General features: G+C 37.9%; 1 protein-coding gene across 1 annotated transcript in view; it reads left to right on the top strand.

Annotated features, from left to right (window-relative positions):
- The window catches only part of yes1 (YES proto-oncogene 1, Src family tyrosine kinase), a 68,403-nt gene that overhangs the window by 47,061 nt on the left and 1,468 nt on the right, over nt 1–19,874 (top strand). Inside the window, exons 6-11 of the mRNA XM_072255858.1 lie at nt 5,410–5,559; nt 6,012–6,167; nt 9,134–9,313; nt 14,462–14,538; nt 15,162–15,315; nt 16,136–16,267. Coding sequence (XP_072111959.1) covers nt 5,410–5,559; nt 6,012–6,167; nt 9,134–9,313; nt 14,462–14,538; nt 15,162–15,315; nt 16,136–16,267 — 849 coding nt within the window. The remainder of the gene's footprint in view (nt 1–5,409; nt 5,560–6,011; nt 6,168–9,133; nt 9,314–14,461; nt 14,539–15,161; nt 15,316–16,135; nt 16,268–19,874) is intronic.

Genomic DNA, 19,874 nt, shown 5'->3' with positions numbered 1-19,874 from the left:
TTGGGTCTGGGAACGCTCAAAAAATTTTCCCATATAAATTAATAGTAATTGCTTCTTCGCTTCACGCCATTTCGGCACGAAAGGTTTCATAGGAATGTTCTACCTTAGCAAGGGAAGTACAGGACAAACCAATTTAGCCCAATATACAGGATGTCCCGGCAAATACGGGACAGTTGGCAACCCTATGTTCAAGTTCAACAGTGCGTGACAGGGAGTGAGGAAAGGTGCAGCTGACTCTGGTTGGGCCACACTTGGAGTACTGTGTCCAGTTCTGGTCACCTCACTATAGGAAGGATGTGGAAGCATTGGAAAGGGTACAGAGGAGATTTACCAGGATGCTGCCTGGTTTAGAAAGTATGCATTATGATCAGAGATTAAGGGAGCTAGGGCTTTACTCTTTGGAGAGAAAGAGGATGAGAGGAAACATGGTAGAGGTGTACAAGATAATAAGAGGAATAGATAGAGTGGATAGCCAGCGCCTCTTCCCCAGGGCACCACTGCTCAATACAAGAGGACATGGCTTTAAGGTAAGGGGTGGGAAGTTCAAGGGGGATATTAGAGGAAGGTTTTTTACTCAGAGAGTGGTTGGTGCATGGAATGCACTGCCTGAGTCAGTGGTGGAGGCAGATACACTAGTGAAGTTTAAGAGACTACTAGACAGGTATATGGAGGAATCTAAGGTGGGGGCTGATATGGGAGGCAGGGTTTGAGGGTCGGCACAACATTGTGGGCCGAAGGGCCTGTACTGTGCTGTACTATTCTATGTTCTATGACTCATATCATTTCCTCACGGCCCGGTATCACATGTTTTGCGGCCCGGTGGTTGGGGACTGCTGCTGTATCGTATTAGGTACAACTTTGATGTACCCGCTTCTAAGGCAAATGCCTTCCCATAGGCCATAATTATACCCAGTTCTTCAAGTACATCCTGTCTAAACCTTATATACCTGGCGCAAGACTTCCTCTATCGTGATTCAACATTCTTGCATTGAAAGATCTTACAACATTTTCCCCCTTCTCCTTCCCTCGCTACTGCTTATTGAGCTTCTGATTTGCAGATAAGAAACCTTTACTCATTTAATACTTATTTTACTATCTTTTAAGTTCTTTTACTGCCTTATTCTTTCTGTCAAAGAGAGTCATTTCATGATTTCAAATACTAACTTAAATTCATTTAATGTGAAATTTAAAGAAAATTGTTGAATAGTAATGAAGACCTAAAGCCTCTGGATTAGACCCCTGATTCACTGATGTCCTTTAGAAAAGGAAATTAATCTGACTCCAGGTCCACCGTTGTGTTCCACCATGATTGAACACACTGGTCAATACATGAGGATTTAGAATAGGCAGTGCCCAGATCCCGGGCAATGAATGAAACTGCACACTTCTAATCTTGTCCTTTTTTGTCAGCATTTTTAACAGCCATTTTCCAAATTCTGCTGAATTTATGCCACATTCTTAAGAAAGCCAATACCTTTCCTATGGTTTGATGCACAGAGCTTGTCACGTCACTCAAGTATGATCAATCAATGCTTTTATAACTGTAATATAACTTCTGCCATGTGTTGTCTAATTTTATCAATTTATCAGTCACCATTCCAATGAGATATGATTACATTCTATACACTGTCCATGGCATATTGACTGTTTACATAGACTGCTACATTTACTTGCCCACTGTTGCTTCTACTATGTACAGATGGGGCTAAAAACAAGCTTTCTGAAGTTCTGCAATGAACTCATTGAACAAAAGGGCAGAATTAATGTACCTTGTGCCAATTCATCTTCTATCTTGTATGTTCAAGTAAATAGATAAAATTAAGAATTGTGTGATTATGAACTGAGGGACAAAAGTACAGTAAAATTATTATTTGGCACCTATAGGACTTTGGTGTTGGACTCGTGGATTTTCCTTGTTGCTACGTAGTATTCATAATAACACTGGACAACAAATTTTTTCAAAAGTGTTGCTTCCTCAGAATTTTTTTTTTGTTTACGATAGACTGCTTGAAGATGAACACAAATATAATTACAGACTACTTGTATCACGTAGGAATTTGGAGAAACAACAAATTAACGTTTACTGATTATGTGTTTAATTGCATAATGGTGCTGATGCTTTGCAATAATTCAACTAAATTAAAAATACTTTGTTAATGATTTTCATTTGTACTCAGTGTCTGAGGCTTCTTGCTTAAGTGTCCAGCAATTATTTGTCAGCATTGATGGATTCCAGTTGCCCTGGTATCTTTTCTCCATGACCGCAATGTCCTGGTGAAACCTTTCGCCACACTCGTCACTAACAGCAGCAAAATTTGCAGGGAAGAAGTCTAAATGGGAATGCAGAAAATGAATCTTTAGTGACACGTTGCATTTTATGGTTTTATATACTTGAAGCATGCTTTCAACCAGTTGCATGTAGTTTGGTGCTCTGTAGATGCCAAGAAAAATTTCAACAACTTCCTTGAATGCCTTCCATGTGATTTTCTCCAGTTCCACTAGAAATTCTTCAAATTGCCTGTCATTGATGACCATAAGACCATAAGACCGGATGGGGTACGAGGGGGAGGTGGGGCATTAGCGGAAGTTAGAGGTCAAAGCAGGATCTCCCAGTGGCCACACATTTTAATTCCACATCCCATTCCCGTTCTGACATGTCTATCCATGGCCTCCTCTACTGTAAAGATGAAACCACACTCAGGTTGGAGGAACAACACCTTATATTCCATCTGGATAGCCTCCAACCTGATGGCATGAACATCAACTTCTCTAACTTCCGCTAATGCCCCACCTCCCCCTTGTACCCCATCCGTTATTTATTTTTATACACACATTCTTTCTCTCACTCTCCTTCTCCCTCTGTCCCTCTGACTATACTCCTTGCCCATCCTCTGGGTTCCCCCCACCCCCCCGTCTTCCTCCCCGAACCTCCTGTCCCATGATCCTCTCATATCCCCTTTGCCAATCACCTGTCCAGCTCTTGGCTCCATCCCTCCCCCTCCTGTCTTCTCCTATCACTTTGGATCTCCCCCTCCCCCTCCCACTTTCAAACCTCCTACTAACTCTTCCTTCAGTTAGTCCTGACAAAGGGTCTCGGCCTGAAACATCGACTATACCTCTTCCTAGCGATGCTGCCTGGCCTGCTGCGTTCACCAGCAACTTTGATGTGTGTTGTTTGCAATTTGAATCCTGGTTTTCCTTTTAAATCTGGTTCTTTTGAAAATGGGGTAAAATACATGTTTAAATAAATTTAGGAGTGTGTTTTTACGTTCAGTTAACAGTCTTCTTGTCCTTTCAGTTGATCTATCACTGAAGTCCAACATTTGAATCTGTTTCTGTTCTCTTTCTCCATATTTAGACCATAAGATATAACAGCAGAAGTAGGCCATTTGGCCCATCGAGTCTGCTCCACCATTCAATCATGGGCTGATCCAATTCTTCTAGTCATCCCCACTCCCCTGCTTTCTCCCCATACCCTTTGATGCCTTGGCTAATCAAGAACTTATCTATCTCTGCCTTAAATGCACCCAATGACTTGGCCTCCACAGCCGCTCGTGGCAACAAATTCCACAGATTTACCACCCTCTGACTAAAGGAATTTCTCCACATCTCTGTTCTAAATGGACGTCCTTCAATCCTGAAGTCGTGCCCTCTTGTCCTGGACTCCTCTACCATGGGAAATACCTTTGCCATATCTAATCTGTTCAGGCCTTGGTTCACTGAGATTCCCCCCCCCCCCCCCCCCATTCTCCTGAACTCCAGAGAATACAACCCAACAGCTACCAGACATTCCTCATACAGTAACCCTTTCATTCCTGGAATCATTCTTGTGAATCTTCTCTGAACCCTCTCCAGTGTCAGTATATCCTTCCTAAAATAAGGAGCCCAAAACGGCACACACTACTCCAAGTATGGTCTCACGAGGGCCTTATAGAGCCTCAACATCACATCCCTGCTCTAACATTCTATACCTCTGGAAATTAATGCCCACGATGGATTCGCCTTTTTCACAACTGACTTAACCTGGAGGTTAACCTTTAGTGTATCTTGCACAAGGACTCCCAAGTCCTCTTGCATCTCTGCATTTTGAATTCTCTCCCCATCTAAATAATAGTCTGCCTGTTTATTTCTTCCACCAAAGTGCATGACCATACACTTTCCAACATAGTATTTCATTTGCCACTTCTTTGCCCATTCCCCTAAACTATCTAAGTCTCTCTGCAGGCTCTCTGTTTCCTCAACACTACCCACTCCTCCACCTATCTTTCTATCATCGGCATATTTAGCCACAAATCCATTAACCTCATAATCCACAAACACGAGGAATTCCCATAATCCCATAATCCAAATTATTGACATACATCGTAAAAAGCAGGAGTCCCAACACTGGTCCTTGGGGAACTCTACTGGTAACCAGCAGCCAGCCAGAATAGGATTCCTTTATTCCCACTCGCTGTTCGGCCAATCAGCCAATCCTCCACCCATGCTAGTAACTTCCCTGTAATTCCATGGGCTTTTATCTTGCTAAGCAGCCTCATGTGCGGCACCTTGTCAAAGGCCTTCTGAAAATCCAAATACACCACGTCTATTGCATCTCCTTTGTCTACCCTGCTTGTAATTTCCTCAAAAAAATTGCAGTAGGTTAGTGAGGTGGGATTTTCCTTTTAAGAAACCATGTTGGCTTTGGCCTATCTTGTCATGTGCCTCCAGGTACTCCATAATCTCAACCCATTTTTGAGATGTTTCTGACAGAAGTAGGGATTTTCTAAATTTATGAAGGTCATGTGATATTTTATCAATTCTGGCTTCACAAAATATTCCCTGTAACAATCTTTAAATATTATTTCAGCATATAATTTCTGAGCTTTGCCAACACTTTTTGGAAAAACATGATGGGAAACAACAGCAAATATATTTTTGAAATATTTTTTAAAAATATAAAATGAGTACAAGAAGTTCCCAGTTTGCACTAATAATATGTATCCATGTAATATTTTGGCTTTTTTTGAACTGAGCAATGTTATCACAAAATTTGAATTTGTACTGTGTAAACACTGTTAACAAGATAAAATATGTTTTTGATTATGATTTATAAAATGAGCAGGGGGTTTATGCACTCAATGATGAGAACAACAATGCACGAAGTGAAGGCTTATGGTGCAGTTAACAGCATGCCTGGAAAATAAATCTCAAATTGTTCAAAGCAATGCTGTGGCAGCAGGATAAGAAGATGAATAATTGCAAAGAAATATATCTTTGTTCTATGTCCTTGTATACTTTTGAATTGGTGTTGACATTAGAAAGGAACCATTTGAAGGAAAGTTCAAAATATTTATCTAGCTGATTAACAAATAGAAAACACTAGCTTATAAAAATGATATATTTCCAAATGGTTTAAATTACTTTCAGGTGCGTATTCCCTTTCAATAAGGGATTGGGATGAAGTAAAAGCTGATAATGTCAAACACTACAAGATTAGAAAACTCGACAGTGGTGGTTATTATATTACAACGAGAGCACAGTTCGAGTCACTACAGAAGCTGGTGAAACACTACACAGGTACTTTCTAAAAGAATCAGATAATTAGAATTTCAGAAATATATGCCTTGTTTGAAAAATCAGAATGATGTTTAACATCATTAACGTATATCATGAATTGTATTGTTTTATGGTAAAATTAACTTGCAATACATAATAAAAACTTTAGATTACAATAAGTATATATTAAAAAGTGTATATAGAAAATTGGTGATTGTTTAAATGGGGAACTTATTATCCTAAAATTACCTAGGAAGAAAGAAACTATTTTAATCTGATTTTCCACTGTAGCCATGCGATGCTGCATTACAAAAAATTGACAGACAGCAACTAATGTTCCATCAAACTCACTCTTATGAAAGACTTTATGGATTGTAGCATTGTGAAGTATTTTATATTCCATGTTTTTAATGTCTTTCACACTTCAGTATGTTGACTGTTCCGTAAATTTATTAAATTCTCAATTTCTTCAGATCATGCAGATGGCTTATGCCATAGATTAACTACTGTGTGTCCTACTGTGAAACCACAAACCCAGGGACTAGCTAAAGATGCATGGGAAATTCCTCGGGATTCCTTGCGTCTGGAAGTTAAACTTGGACAAGGTTGTTTTGGTGAAGTTTGGATGGGTAAGTTTATATGGAGAAGAGGGAACCAAAGGGATGTTTAAATTAGTGAAATCTGTAGATTACAGGTTCTATCTGGATACTCATCAGTTATCTTTATTTTAAACATGTCCAAATCCCAGTAGTCATTATTCATAATTTAAACAGAATCTCAACAAAGTTTAATATCCTCTTAATCAATACCAAATGCCTGGAATCCCTGTCCCTGAGTAACAGATATATATGTATGTATACAAACAGAAAAAACAGGTGCACCCGTAGTTCACACTGGTCTTAAGCCTGTTCTGCTATTCAATAAGATCAACACACTTCCTCATTATACCTGCAATACTGTGCATAAGTCTTAGGCATGTGTAAAAATATTCTGTAAAGTAAACATATTTTTGAAAATAGTTTCTAAATATCAAAAGAATTACTATAAAGAGCACTAAATGAAATCAATATTTGGTGTGACCACCTTTTTTCCTTTTAAAACTGCATCAATTCTCTTATATACTCTGTCATGCAGTTTTATAAGAAAATCGGCTGTTAGGTTGTTACAGGCATGTTCAAGAACTTGCCACGGTTCTGCAGACTTCGGCTGTCTCATTTGTTTGTCTCTCCAGGTAATCCCAGACAGCCTCAATAATGTTGGAATCAGGGCTCTATGGAGGTCATACCATCTGCTGCTGAACTCCTTGTTTTTCTTTTTGCTGGTCTTGTTTCTTTATGACCCTGCATGTGTGTTTGGGGTCATTGTCCTGCAAACTGAAGTTGGGACCAATCAGACACATCCCTGGTTGTATAGCATGATGGATGAGTATAGCATTGAGAATTCCATTAATTCTGACCAGATCACCAATTCCTTTTGCAGAATTACAGCCCCAAGCTTCTGTTGTGGTTCACTGTTGGCTGCAGACATTCATCCATGCAGCGCTCTCCAGCTCTTCTACTGACAAACTTCCTCCTGCTTGAGCCAAAATATTCAAATTTTGACCGTCAGTTCGCTGCTATTGTTCAGCACCCTCGTGATTTAGTGCGTAGCTGAGTCTCTTGGCTTTGTTTTCACTTCGAAGAAATGAATTTTTGCCAGCAAATCTTATATGAAGACCACTTATGACAAGACTTCTCTGGTCTGTAGAGAGGTGTACTTGGGTTCCAGTGGTTTCTGTGAGTTCAGAGATGACAGCAGTGCTGGACTTCTGCCTTTTTAGCAGGAGCATCAGTTTGAAGTATCTCTCATCTACTCACTCAATTTCCATGGCCGAACACTGCGGTTCTGGTCCTTCCTGAACCCTGCCTGCTCCTTCGTGCTTCTTCAGAAGAGCTTGGACAGCACTTCTTGAAGCTCCTGTCTGCCGTGAAATTCCTGCATGGGACAGACCTAGCTGATGCAGAATGACCAACTTGTGTTTTGTTGCTGTGCTCACACTTGCCATGATGTAAGAATTGATGATTTTGAAAGTTAGACTGTCTCATTTGCCACACCCTCACCTTTTAGTTTGGTTGCCCTTCACCCCGTTTGATTCCTTTTACTCCCATTTCTCAATCATTAGCACCTGTTCGTTATTTTTGTTCAATCATGGACTGGGCTACAAAGTAATCAAGTTTTTATTTGAAAAGTGGTCCGTTACTTAATATGTTGCTGTCTTTAATGAAATCCTAAAATTTCTCTTAAACATTTAATTTTTTGGAAAATGTATGTTTGGAAATCTAAAATTTGCTCCTTTCTACTGACACACACTTGCAGAAGACATTTTAAAAAATGTAGAACAAAATTTATATTAAAAACCTAGGGTGCTTAAGACTTTTGCACAGTACTGTGAATCTCTTGATTTATTTGGCATACAAAAATCTGTTGACATCACTTAACTAGCACTTGAATCAGCATCCACAGCCCTTCAGGGTAAAAAATTCCAAAGAATATTATCATTTTTCCTCCTCATAGTAACTAAACCATTATCCTGAGATTCACCAATAAGACGTGAAGAATTTTCAGATTCAATTAGATGAATAATTAGAGTCCCCCCCCCAAAAAAAAGGAGAGCTTTCATAACAGACTATGCTAGTATTTTGATACATTCAAGGACAACCCTTCAAAGATTGAGAGCATCTGGGAGAGAAAAACATTTTCTCTTGATTGAGTGATGGGTTTGAGACTCATTAACTGGCAAAGCTCAGTTTTGTCTACCAGAATAGTGAAATTCAGGCCACCTTTATCTAATAAAGTAAAAGATACTAGCACGCTGAGGGAGAGAATTTGCCAGCACTGAGAAAGGAAAGCCTTTAGTTGAATCAGACATTCTCCACCCTATTCACAAGCTGACTGGAGGAGAGCATTGTGTGCAGAGAATATTGAAAATGGAATCACTGGTATATAATGTGTGTTTGGAAGGCATATGATAAACTGGCTACTTGAATTTAGAAGTGAGATTGTGTTCTACCTTTATAAAATCCTATTATACTGCAGTTAAACTTAACAGGTTTCCAAAGTTCCTCATTCTCCTATTACTTGCATTGATCTCACTTAAGTAACAGATCCAAGAGAAACTCATCAGGATTCAGTGATATTTCCAATGCAATCACTTTAAAACTTTACAACTGACTGCACTGTTTCAAGTTGTAAAAGAATACAATACAATGAAGGCAATTCAGACTTTGCTAATGTCTGTGGTTTTATATATTTTCTATTGTTTATCATGCAAATGATTTAGATCTCCCAGTAGGTTTTTGCAAAAATATCACAAAATATTTTGTTTTCAAGTGATTTCATTAATTTTTGTTCAGAGAACTGTTCAGTAGAAATTTTATCTTAATTCAAAAACCTGCTTCAGAAAATGTGTAAATTTGTATGTAGCGTTGCTAAATTTTCAACAGAAATATTAGCTTGTGGTTATTAATTAAAGATATGGTAAGGTTGGAAAAGTTTTAAAAAATTGCAACAGAGTTATGAAGATGATTCCAACATATTATCGTTCTTTTCTTTTCAGGAACTTGGAATGGTACCACAAAAGTGGCAATTAAAACACTAAAACCTGGTACCATGTCTCCAGAAGCATTTTTGCAGGAAGCTCAAATTATGAAGAAGTTACGTCATGATAAACTCGTACCACTGTATGCTGTTGTTTCAGAAGAGCCAATTTACATTGTAACAGAATACATGGCTAAAGGTTAGACTGTATGAAACAATTTTCTTGTAAAATATCTGTGGTAACTATACTGTACATGCCCTATGTACTTGATTTTTTGGAGACCGAGTTGAGCACTTTAATTTCTTGTACAGGTCTTTTTTTTTTTTTTTACAGTGTTTACATAGTTATGATTTTTTAAATGTTTAATTGAAGTTTTCCAGTCACCTAGTAAAGAAGAATTATTTGAGGGGGAATAGAATCTGAAGTTGACAAAAACAGTATTTCTGGACAAAAATATTTTTTGACTTGCAAACAAGGCAATTAACTAATTTTGTAACAAGCATCAAAGGTTAAAGGCAAGAACTTTTATTTATAGAAAGGTTCATTGTATAAGGTGTACATTGAATAACCTGCTTTTGATAACGTTCCTTTCACTGGAACAAGAGTTTAATAAGAAGAACCTTACAAGAGTTGTCTAAATCAGTGATGCATCAAAGTAGAGGGAGTGACAAAAAGGTCATGAAATAAAGAAAAAGTATAAAAGTTTTCTTTTCATTCAATTGTGCTGCACAGAATAAACCTGCACAAAATTAGATTTTAGAGAAAACATCAATTCTGTTAGCTTAAACATTCCTGATATTGGTTAGAGTGCTATATTCATATAGGCACACATGTATGCATGTTATGATTTGGAGTGTTACTTTTCATTTCAAGTATAAGAGTTATATTATTCAAAACATTGCAATTGCTATAAATCTGAAATGCTAGAAAAATTCAGCAGGTGAGGCAGCATCTGTGGAAAGAGAAAAGGAGTTGGTGTTTCAAGTTGAGGTGCCTTCATCATAACTGCCATAGGCATGATTCCTGAATTTCAGACGATGTAAAAGATGGAAGAATTCATCTAAACGGTTTGTGTGTTACAAACAAGAGAAAATCTGCAGATGCTGGAAATCCAAGCAATGCACACAAAATGGTGGAGGAGCTCAGCACTGATGGAAAAGAGTAAACAGTCAATGTTTCGGGCGGAGACAATTCACCAGGACTAAAGAAAAAAGATGAGGTCAGAGTAAGATGAAGGAAAGAGCTAAAGGTCTGGTGAAGAGGGAATCTGATAGGAGAGGATAGAAAGCCATGGAAGAAAGTGAAGGGGGACCCCCTTTCCTTCACCATTCCCCATTCCCATTTTCCTCTCTCTCCTTATCTGCCTATCACCTCCCTCTAGTGCTCCTCCCCCTTCCCTTTCTTCCATGACCTTCTGTTCTCTCCTAGCAGATTCCCCCTCCTCCAGCCCTTTATTTCTTTAACAAGTCAACCGCAGCTTACTTCATCCTGTCCCCCATTTCACCTATCACCTACCACCGTATATTTCTTCCTCCCCTCCCTCCACCTCTTACTCTGACTTCTCATCATTTTTCTCCAGTCCTGATGGAGGGTCTCTGCCTGAAACGTCAACTGCTTACTGTTTTTCATAGATGCTACCTGGCCTGCTGAGTTCCTCCAGCATTTTAACTGTTGGCTGCTTTTTTGCTGGTTCTGTTTCTTGAATTGATTGTTATCATCCTACTGATCTACTTCATCCCTAGACAGGGGCTATTAAAAGAGAAACTTCATCTCAAAAATGTCTTCCCTGAGGTAGTTAATCTGATTGACCTTTCTAGTTAGCACCCCACCCCCTCCATCTGTCTGTCCCCATCACAACACTACATTGTAAATACATGCTGGTATTTATGCACATTCTGTTCCATATTCATACTTTAACCTCTAACTTTTTAAAAATAATTCTTTATTCTTTATAATTGTTGATTTTTTTTGTATTGCATGTCACAGCCTGACCAACACACCACAGCAAATTCCTAATACATGTAAATGTATAGAATATGGCTAATAAGGTTGATTCTAGGTTCTAGACAGAGTATTCCCTTGGAGGATGATCATTTTCTGTATGGCTATGAATTCCCTTGCATTTAGAGAAGTTCAACATAACTTCCATTCCCTTATAACGTACCTGTTAACAGTGCTTCAGTTTTCATTTTACCTAATTCAACAATCAGTAGCATGCTCTTACTGTGATAAGTCGAAAATTTATTTAATACCCAGCATACATGACACTACTTTGCAGTACTGTGTGAAAATTTGTTTTAATGTTAGAATCGTTACAGTACAAGAAGCAGCCCACTGAATCTGTACTGGCTCTGAGAAGAGCAATTCAATTCCGCCGTTCTTTTACCTATGGTGCTATAAATTAATTTTTCTCCCCATCCAGTTCCTATTTGAAACTCCTATTGATTGGTTATGCTTCCATCGTCCCTAGAGACTGTGAATTTCACTGTTTTCTCACAATTTATTTTATATCAATTTTATATTACATACATTATTTTAAATTTTATATCAATGCCATTAATTCTTAAAACATAAGACCATGTAACTATAAGACATTGGTGCAGAATTATGACATTCAGCCCATTGAGACTGCTGCACCATTCTATCATGGTTGAGTTATCTCTTTCAATCCCATTTTCTTGCCTTCTTCCCATAACCTTTGATGTTCTTACTAAATTTATCACCTCCTTTTTAAATTATATCTAATGACTTGGCTTCCACAGCAATGATTTACTACTTGTTTTCTGTGGCAATGAATTCCACAGATTCAACCACTCTCTGGCTTAAGAAATTCCTCCTCATGTCTATTCTAATGGGAATTCCTTCTATTCTAACATCTAATAATGGAAATAATCTTTGTATTCATATCAGTCATGTTCTTGTTAAATCTCCCCTCAACATTTTGTGCTTCCAAAGAGAACAGTCCACTTCTCCAATTGCTCTTAATATCCTGTAATCAGAGGTGAACATTGTTGTCAAACTGTGTTCTGAGAATGTTCAACGTAACCTTGTTCTTGTACTGTTTGTGAATTATTATGCTTTCCTAACTACTCTCTTGATGTGCTGTGCCACTGAGGAGTATTTAAAAATACTAATTCCTTTCTGTCTTGCGCACCCTTTAGACATGTGCCTACTAGACTGCATTGTCTTCCTTCTTGTTCTGCTAAAGTAGTGGTCACCAACCAGTCGATCGTGATCGACCAGTTGATCTTTGAGACTTTCCCAGTAGATCCCGAAAAAAAAAGAAAAATGCACACCGGGCAGAAAAGACCGGAAGCAAAACCCCGCAACCCCAGAAACAACCTCTCCCCACAAACAGCTGTCAGCAGCAGGAGCATTGCTACATCACCATTATCCTAATCAACATCAACCTATCTTTATAATGCTCACATTACAACACTTCCCCCCCTTTAAATTCCAACATTCCCCAAATGTAAAAGAACTGGGAAACAAATAACAGTGGTGTCACTAGCTTGCATACCTCTGAAACTTATACGAGTGTCTCAGTAACAGTTTACCAATACAAAACACCTGAAATCGTGGCAGATTCAACATTCAGTCTAACAAAGGAAACTGTCCATTCAAATATTCAGTCTGTCAGGAGGTTTGCAAGGGCGCTGTGCTGCAACAGTTGAAAATTATTAAATCTAAATACAGGAGCTGTCTTACTGACAGACAGCTCACAGACTGTCTCAGACTGGCTGTCTGTAGTTATGAGCCAAATTTCAGGGAACTAGCAGAAAGTATTCAGCCCCAGTCATCACACTAAGTGCGACAGCCAATTTTGATTCATTTATTTTTTGTGTTGAAATAAAATTAAATAATGAAACATAGAATTAAAGGTGTTGTAATGTGAGCATTATAAAAGTAAGTAATACCAATTAAGATATTGGTAACACAGCAGCACTCCAGCTACGGAAAGCTGCCTGCAAAGAGAGACTGCTTCCGGGGCTGCGGGGCTCCACTTCTGGTCCCTTCTGCCTGGTGCGCATGCGTGTGTCTAAACGATTTAGTAGGTCGATCTTGCCTTTGATTAAGGCCGAGGTAGGGGATCTTGGCCTTAAAAAGTTTGGCGACCACTATGCTAAAAAATAGCACTTCATACTCTGTGTATTAGATTTCACTTGCCTCTTGCTTGCCCAATCAACCCAGTCATCTGTCTTCTGGCATCCTATTACTTGTTCTCTATGTGAGGTGTGTGTCCTGTACTGATTTGGAAACTTTACCTTACATGTTCATTACTATGTTAATTAAAATAATTTAAGAAAAGACAGTGTTCCTCCACTGACAACTATATTTTATCCTCCTGTCTGAAGAGTAAATGCTTGCCTGCATGCTCTGTTTTCCCTTTAAAGCAGATTTCTTTTCACTGTTGCTGATGACTCCTTACTTCCTCAGATTTGCAAATGAGTTTTTATGTGGGATAGTATCAAACCTCTTCTGAAATCCATTGTAATGCCTTCATTAACTTAATGCGTACCTCAACAAAAGAAAAACAATTAGAGTAGTTTAATGTGATTTTTAACAGATCCATGCTGGCTTTCTTTCCTTCATCGAATAAAAATTCTCTAAGCACCTAATTGTATGTCCCCTGTTATATTTCTAAAGCTTTCCTAAAGCTAGGGGTAATCTTGACCTCTTTTTTTAATGAAAGGAGTTGCTGCAACAACCATCTTCTAATTTTCCCCTCTATCTGAAGAGGTTGTAAGATATTGACATTTCATTCTGAAACCACCAACTCCCATCTCATTTTACAATCAGATTGCACCCCTTTTAAACCTTTTTATTTCTTTTTATGTCAAGGATTTCTAGCCTATTTTGTTGTCCAGTGATGCCTAACACTGTAGGGGTGGTTTATGCTAATAACTAATAGATTTAAAGCATTTGCATTTAATCATCTGCATGTGGAATGTAGCTTACGCAATGTGTCTGATTGTGTATGTTTTCTGCAATTCCGGCAAAGCTTTTGATAGCCAGCTGACTGCTTAGCTGCTAACTTCATTGCTTCTAAAGTACTGCTCTGTCCTAATTGTGTCCATGAGGTTATGATCATTATATTGTCTCTTGTTATCAATAGCTTGCACATAGCACCTTTTAATACAGCAAATTTTCTGAGGCGTTTCACATGAGTGTTATTAAGTAAAATTCATTGAGCCTTGTAGGGCAGATCAAAAGTTGGTTTATCATCCTCAAAGAAGGGAATAGGTGTTTTGGCAGGGAATACCACTGAGTAGTGCTGGAGATTAAAGAATCAGTCCTAAAATAATATAATGATACAAATGAACAGTACTGATTTTCCTGCCACAGGGAGTTTATTGGATTTCGTAAAGGAAGGCGATGGGAAGTCCCTGAAACTTCCGCAACTTGTTGATATGGCTGCACAGGTAAGTTTTTAAAAAATATCTAATTATGTAATAGAGCACATAATTGAGATTACATAGGGCTGTTGGCGCTAATGATAGTTTTCTGTTAGATGGATACTTATAAAGTAATAGAACACCCTGACCATGCAGTATGATTGCAAGTCATCTGAAAGTATTTTCAGTCTGCAAGTAAATTGAACTTCTTTGAGTAAGATGTTGATTTTGATGTGCATTATACAGTTACAATAATAGATATAATTTGAGATTTTCTGTTATTTTTGCTTTATCCTACAGATAGTAATCAGTGTAATTTTAGATTTTGCAATTCTGACACCTATTTTGACTATCCGGAAAGCCTGTGGTTCTAAAATGGATGGCCGTACTTTCACGAGATGCACATTATTGTTTGTGCCATGCTTGTTCTAAATGTGGTAAATTAAAAGTGGGAATTTCAACTTTCTTGACTTTTTTTTTTCAAGTTACCATGTAATTAATCTTTATGCTCATGGTATTTTATATAGTTTATAAGTAGCAAATAATCATTAATGCATTTTGAGTTTTACTGAAGCACATTGATTTTTCTTAATTGGTTAAGATCATAAAAAATATTTTCTTAACTGTGTAAAACTCCTATGTTTAACAAGATTGCTGATGGCATGGCGTATATTGAACGAATGAACTACATCCACAGAGACCTAAGAGCAGCCAACATCCTTGTGGGTGACAATCTTGTATGTAAAATAGCGGACTTTGGCTTGGCACGGTTGATTGAAGACAATGAATATACAGCAAGACAAGGTAAAACTTATAGTTCTATATACAAATATTTCCACATACAAATTTGGAACTGAAGTATGCCACTGAGCTCTTGAGCTTGCTGTGCCATTCAACAAGATCATGGCTAATCTGATTTTAACTTCAAAACCAGTTTCCCATCAACCCAGAGGAACTATTTTCCTCCTTGCCTATCTAGTTCTGCCTTAAGTAATATTCAAAGACTCAAGATTCTTAAGAGTTGAGGGGAAAAAAAATCACTTTTATGTTCCTTTAATGGGAACCACCTTATTTTTAATCAGTAGGTGCAAATTTGAAATGTTTTCTTAAGAAAATGCCCTCTCCATATCTACTCCATCAAAATGGCTCGGGATCCTATGTTTCAATCAAGTCCCTTTTCATACTTGTAAATTTCACCGGGTATAAGTCTAATTTGTCCAACCTTTTCTCATAAGCCAACTGACCCGTTTCTAGTAAATAGTCTTTGAACAGCTTCCAACAGATTTATATCCTTTGCACTTGTCAATCCGTAATTATGCAATAATCCCTAACAGTGGGCAGATTGTACTAGCTCACTGAGCAATACAGATGGTATGGATGAGTTGGGCCCAAGGGCATCTTTCCATGCTATATAACCCTGTGACACTAAGTGTAAAAGCAGAAAAGGGGTTCTATGGATATTTAAAGAACTAATGAAGTGAATGTTGGTCCTGCAGAAAACACAAAGGTTACAGGCCTTCACCTTGGTTTTGAGATTAACTTAAGTCAATTACTTATATTAGAAATAAGTACAATTTTGTCTGGTCACACTGCTCCAATAAAAACTAATGTGCTTCTTGTATAGGAGCTAAATTTCCTATCAAATGGACAGCTCCAGAGGCTGCTTTATATGGACGGTTTACTATCAAATCTGATGTGTGGTCGTTTGGAATTCTGCTGATAGAGCTGGTTACAAAGGGAAGAGTACCATATCCAGGTAAATAAAGGCGACATTCTTGATCACTGCTTTTTGTAAACAAAAGTGTTGGGTAAACAATTGGATGAATATTTAATTTTATAAAGGAATGTTCATACTGAGAGAATGCATTGAGCAGACTCTTATAAGTCTGTACCTGTTTCTTTCTAGACTTCATTTAAGGACCAGAAATGCTTTTGCTACTTTATATCCTAGGCTTTTTACAGTCCCAAAGATGTCACCAGAAAACTATAGATAAGAGTGAATGAATATTAGAAAGTTTCCAAAATGATGCAATTGCAAGCACTTCTGACTGTGAAAATAGGTGCCATGCTCAGAAACCTCAATACCATCTCCTGCATCTGCAAAAACAATTGCCTTAGATTAACTGATTCTAATTCAGTGGTTTCCAAATTTTTTGGGATTACCACCATCTTGCCTCCCAGACCACATCCCCAGCAGCCTCCTCCCTTTCCAGCCATTACATAAACACTATAAAGATTTTTGATTTACAATGCACAGTGGAAGAAAATAGGAGCTGCAAATTCAAAGCAGTGAAATCATTGCAAAAAACATACAGTCTATTTAAAGCTACAAGTAAAATTATTTCATTTAATTTCAGTAAAAATCAATTTTAGAGTGTACATTAATAGTCCAACTATTCACTACTTCAAGCAACACACATCAAAGTTGCTGGTGAACGCAGCAGGCCAGGCAACGTCTCTAGGAAGAGGTACAGTCGACATTTCAGGCCGAGACCCTTCGTCAGGACTAACTGAAAGAAGAGTTAGTAAGAGATTTGAAAGTGGGAGGGGGAGGGGGAGATCCAAAATGATAGGAGAAGACTCTCTTACTAACTCTTCCTTCAGTTAGTCCTGACGAAGGGTCGTGGCCTGAAATGTCGACTGTACCTCTTCCTAGAGACGCTGCCTGGCCTGCTGCGTTCACCAGCAACTTTGATGTGTGTTGCTTGAATTTGCAGCATCTGCAGAATTCCTGTTATTCACTACTTCATTGTTTTTTCACCTTTCAATGAGATGGATGGGCTTGATGCAGTGATATCAGCTTCTCAACAGCAGGCTGAATGTTACTCAGGAGTCTCAGATCCTTGTGTTCAGTAATTTGCAAACTGTTTTGTTGCTTTGAAAGAAGTTGTGTGACTGCACTGAAACCGTACTCCACTAAGTGTTAATGTTGGAAAGCTAACAACATATCAACCTTTTTCCACAGTGCAGGATATCGTTCAGAGATTTCTTTCTGCAACCAAAGGTCTTGATATAATTTTTTGAACCTCGGCTTCAGCTCAAAATCATTTTGTAGTGAGATCAGTTCCTCTATCTTTCTTGTTAATTCCTTGTTACAAGTGTTCAGGAATGGATTTATTACCCATTCTGGAATTTGGATCAAGAGAAGATTTCAAGATCTCTGACATGTGGGAACCACTCTCCTAACTGATTGATTCAATTTTAAATTCCAGGTACTGAATTAGTACCTGTCAGAATTGGTTAAATGTTGGTCAGTCAACAAAAGGAGTATATTGAACAATTCTGCCTACTACTGAGAAGGTTGCCAAGATTCCAAAAAGGTTGCATGCAGTAAAGGTTTGCTGGTTCCAAGGATGAGGGTTTTCAAGTGGAAGATTAGACTGGAAAAAATGGTAATGTTCTCCTTGGATTAAAAAAATTTTGAGAAGATTGTTCATAGAAACATGAAAGGTCATGGTGGGTTTAGATAAAATCAATATAAGCTGTTCCCATCAGTGATTATCTCTGGCTAAGGGACATGAGTTTGAAATATAATGGCAGAGTTTTTAGAAAACCTTATGTTGGAGATGGTTATGATCTACAATTCAATGCCTATTAAGGTGGTGAAAAAAGTCAGTAAGGACTTTCTAAAGGAGCTTGATGGACACTTGAACTAAAAGTGCAAGTTTATAGAGGAAGAGCAAGGGGGTAGATTAATTAGGGCTGCTACACAGAAAACTAATATAGACTCGTACAGTTTCCTGTACAACAATGATTCTATAAATGTGCCATTAAAGACACAATCAGAACATTTAGTTTTCTATTTGACTTACAGATTGGTTTATGGTATAATTGTGACTAATGGTCCCCCAGTACTATTCATTGCCACTAATTAGACCCACAAATAAAATTTAAATGGTAGAAAAAATTAGTTCATGTACCACCTTGCAAAGCCTTTGCTATCACCTGTTTCTTCACAGATAAGGTATCTTGGTTTGGTCACTGTAAATACTTGAAAAAATCTTCATTTAAATCAACGGACCAATTAGCTGGAATCATATCTAGCATAAATGTGGTTAGGGTTGTTGAGGATTACTATTTAACTATTTATAGTTTTATTACTATTTATTATTTATGGTGCAACTGTAACGAGAACCAATTTCCCCCGGGATCAATAAAGTATGACTATGACTAGGAGGAAATAGCCAAGATATCATTATATGAACTCATCAGTGGAATTTCCTACACACATCTGCTTTCAGTTTTTCAGTTGCCTCATCATTGAGCTGCTTGCTGTCACAAAGCTGAAAGTGTGCTGCTGACTGAGTGCACGTTTAAATTGGCTACTCATTGGATTACAAGCACTCATTGCCCTTCTGTGGCAAAGCCGAGGCAACATTTATTCTTAAGGTCATAAGTAGAAATCAACATATGAGGCAATAGAAACTCCAAGGAAGTCTGATCACCTTCCCTTGATGTTCAGTGTAATTAATATAATTAAATCTTCCACTACTAAAAATCCTGTAATTGCTATTTAATTGGAGAAACTGTACAAAATACTGTGACTTTAAGAACTGGCAAGGAACAAGTGGTTTGCAGCAAGTGACTCATTTCCTGGTTTAACAACCATTCTGGCATCTGTAAGGCATGGCTGGAGTGTTATGGAAGACCCTGCACTTGTCTGTTTGAATGCAGTTTCAGCAATGATTGAGTTTCATGGTCACCCAGGACAAAGCAGCCTACTTAATTGACACATCTTCCATAACCTAAGTGTTTTCTGTTTATACTAGCAGTACCTCATGTCTCCAGCGTGTTTGCATGCTCTATAAGTGGTGCTGCAGCAACTCACCAAGGCTATTTTGACATCACCAAATACACAAACCTAACTTGGTATTATAATTTCATTGCCACAAAACCTGCAGAGGTTAGGTAGGCAACTCATAGACATGTCCTTAACAGTACAAATAAATAGTTGCCCTGATAACTGAACCCACATCCCATAATTCAATAAAAAACGAAAATATTATTTTTTAAAAAAACTAAGTTGTACAGACAGATATTAGACAATTGCTTTCAATTTTGGTATTTCCCTCTGGAGCTTCAGCGAAGCATTCAAAAAGTTACACTTAGTAGTAGTGTGGTACTACTTCAGAACTACAAGGGAAATTCATAGGTCTCAGCAGAGTTATGTAATGAAATGTAAATTAGTTTCACATTTTTAGGAGTTGAGTATTTTGCGTTCCCTGTTATGGAAATGATCATTAAGTGTTTTCAGAAACTAATTGGGGTAATTTGCTAAAATTACTGTTTTGCAACTTGGCACCAATATGTAGACTGGAAATATGTGAGGAAAAATAATTCAGTTCCACTGGTTGAAATTACAA

This window comes from Mobula birostris, chromosome 1 (assembly GCF_030028105.1).
Source record: "Mobula birostris isolate sMobBir1 chromosome 1, sMobBir1.hap1, whole genome shotgun sequence".
In the NCBI taxonomy this organism is placed as follows: Eukaryota; Metazoa; Chordata; class Chondrichthyes; order Myliobatiformes; family Myliobatidae; genus Mobula; species Mobula birostris.
This window is presented reverse-complemented; position numbering and strand designations above follow the sequence as displayed.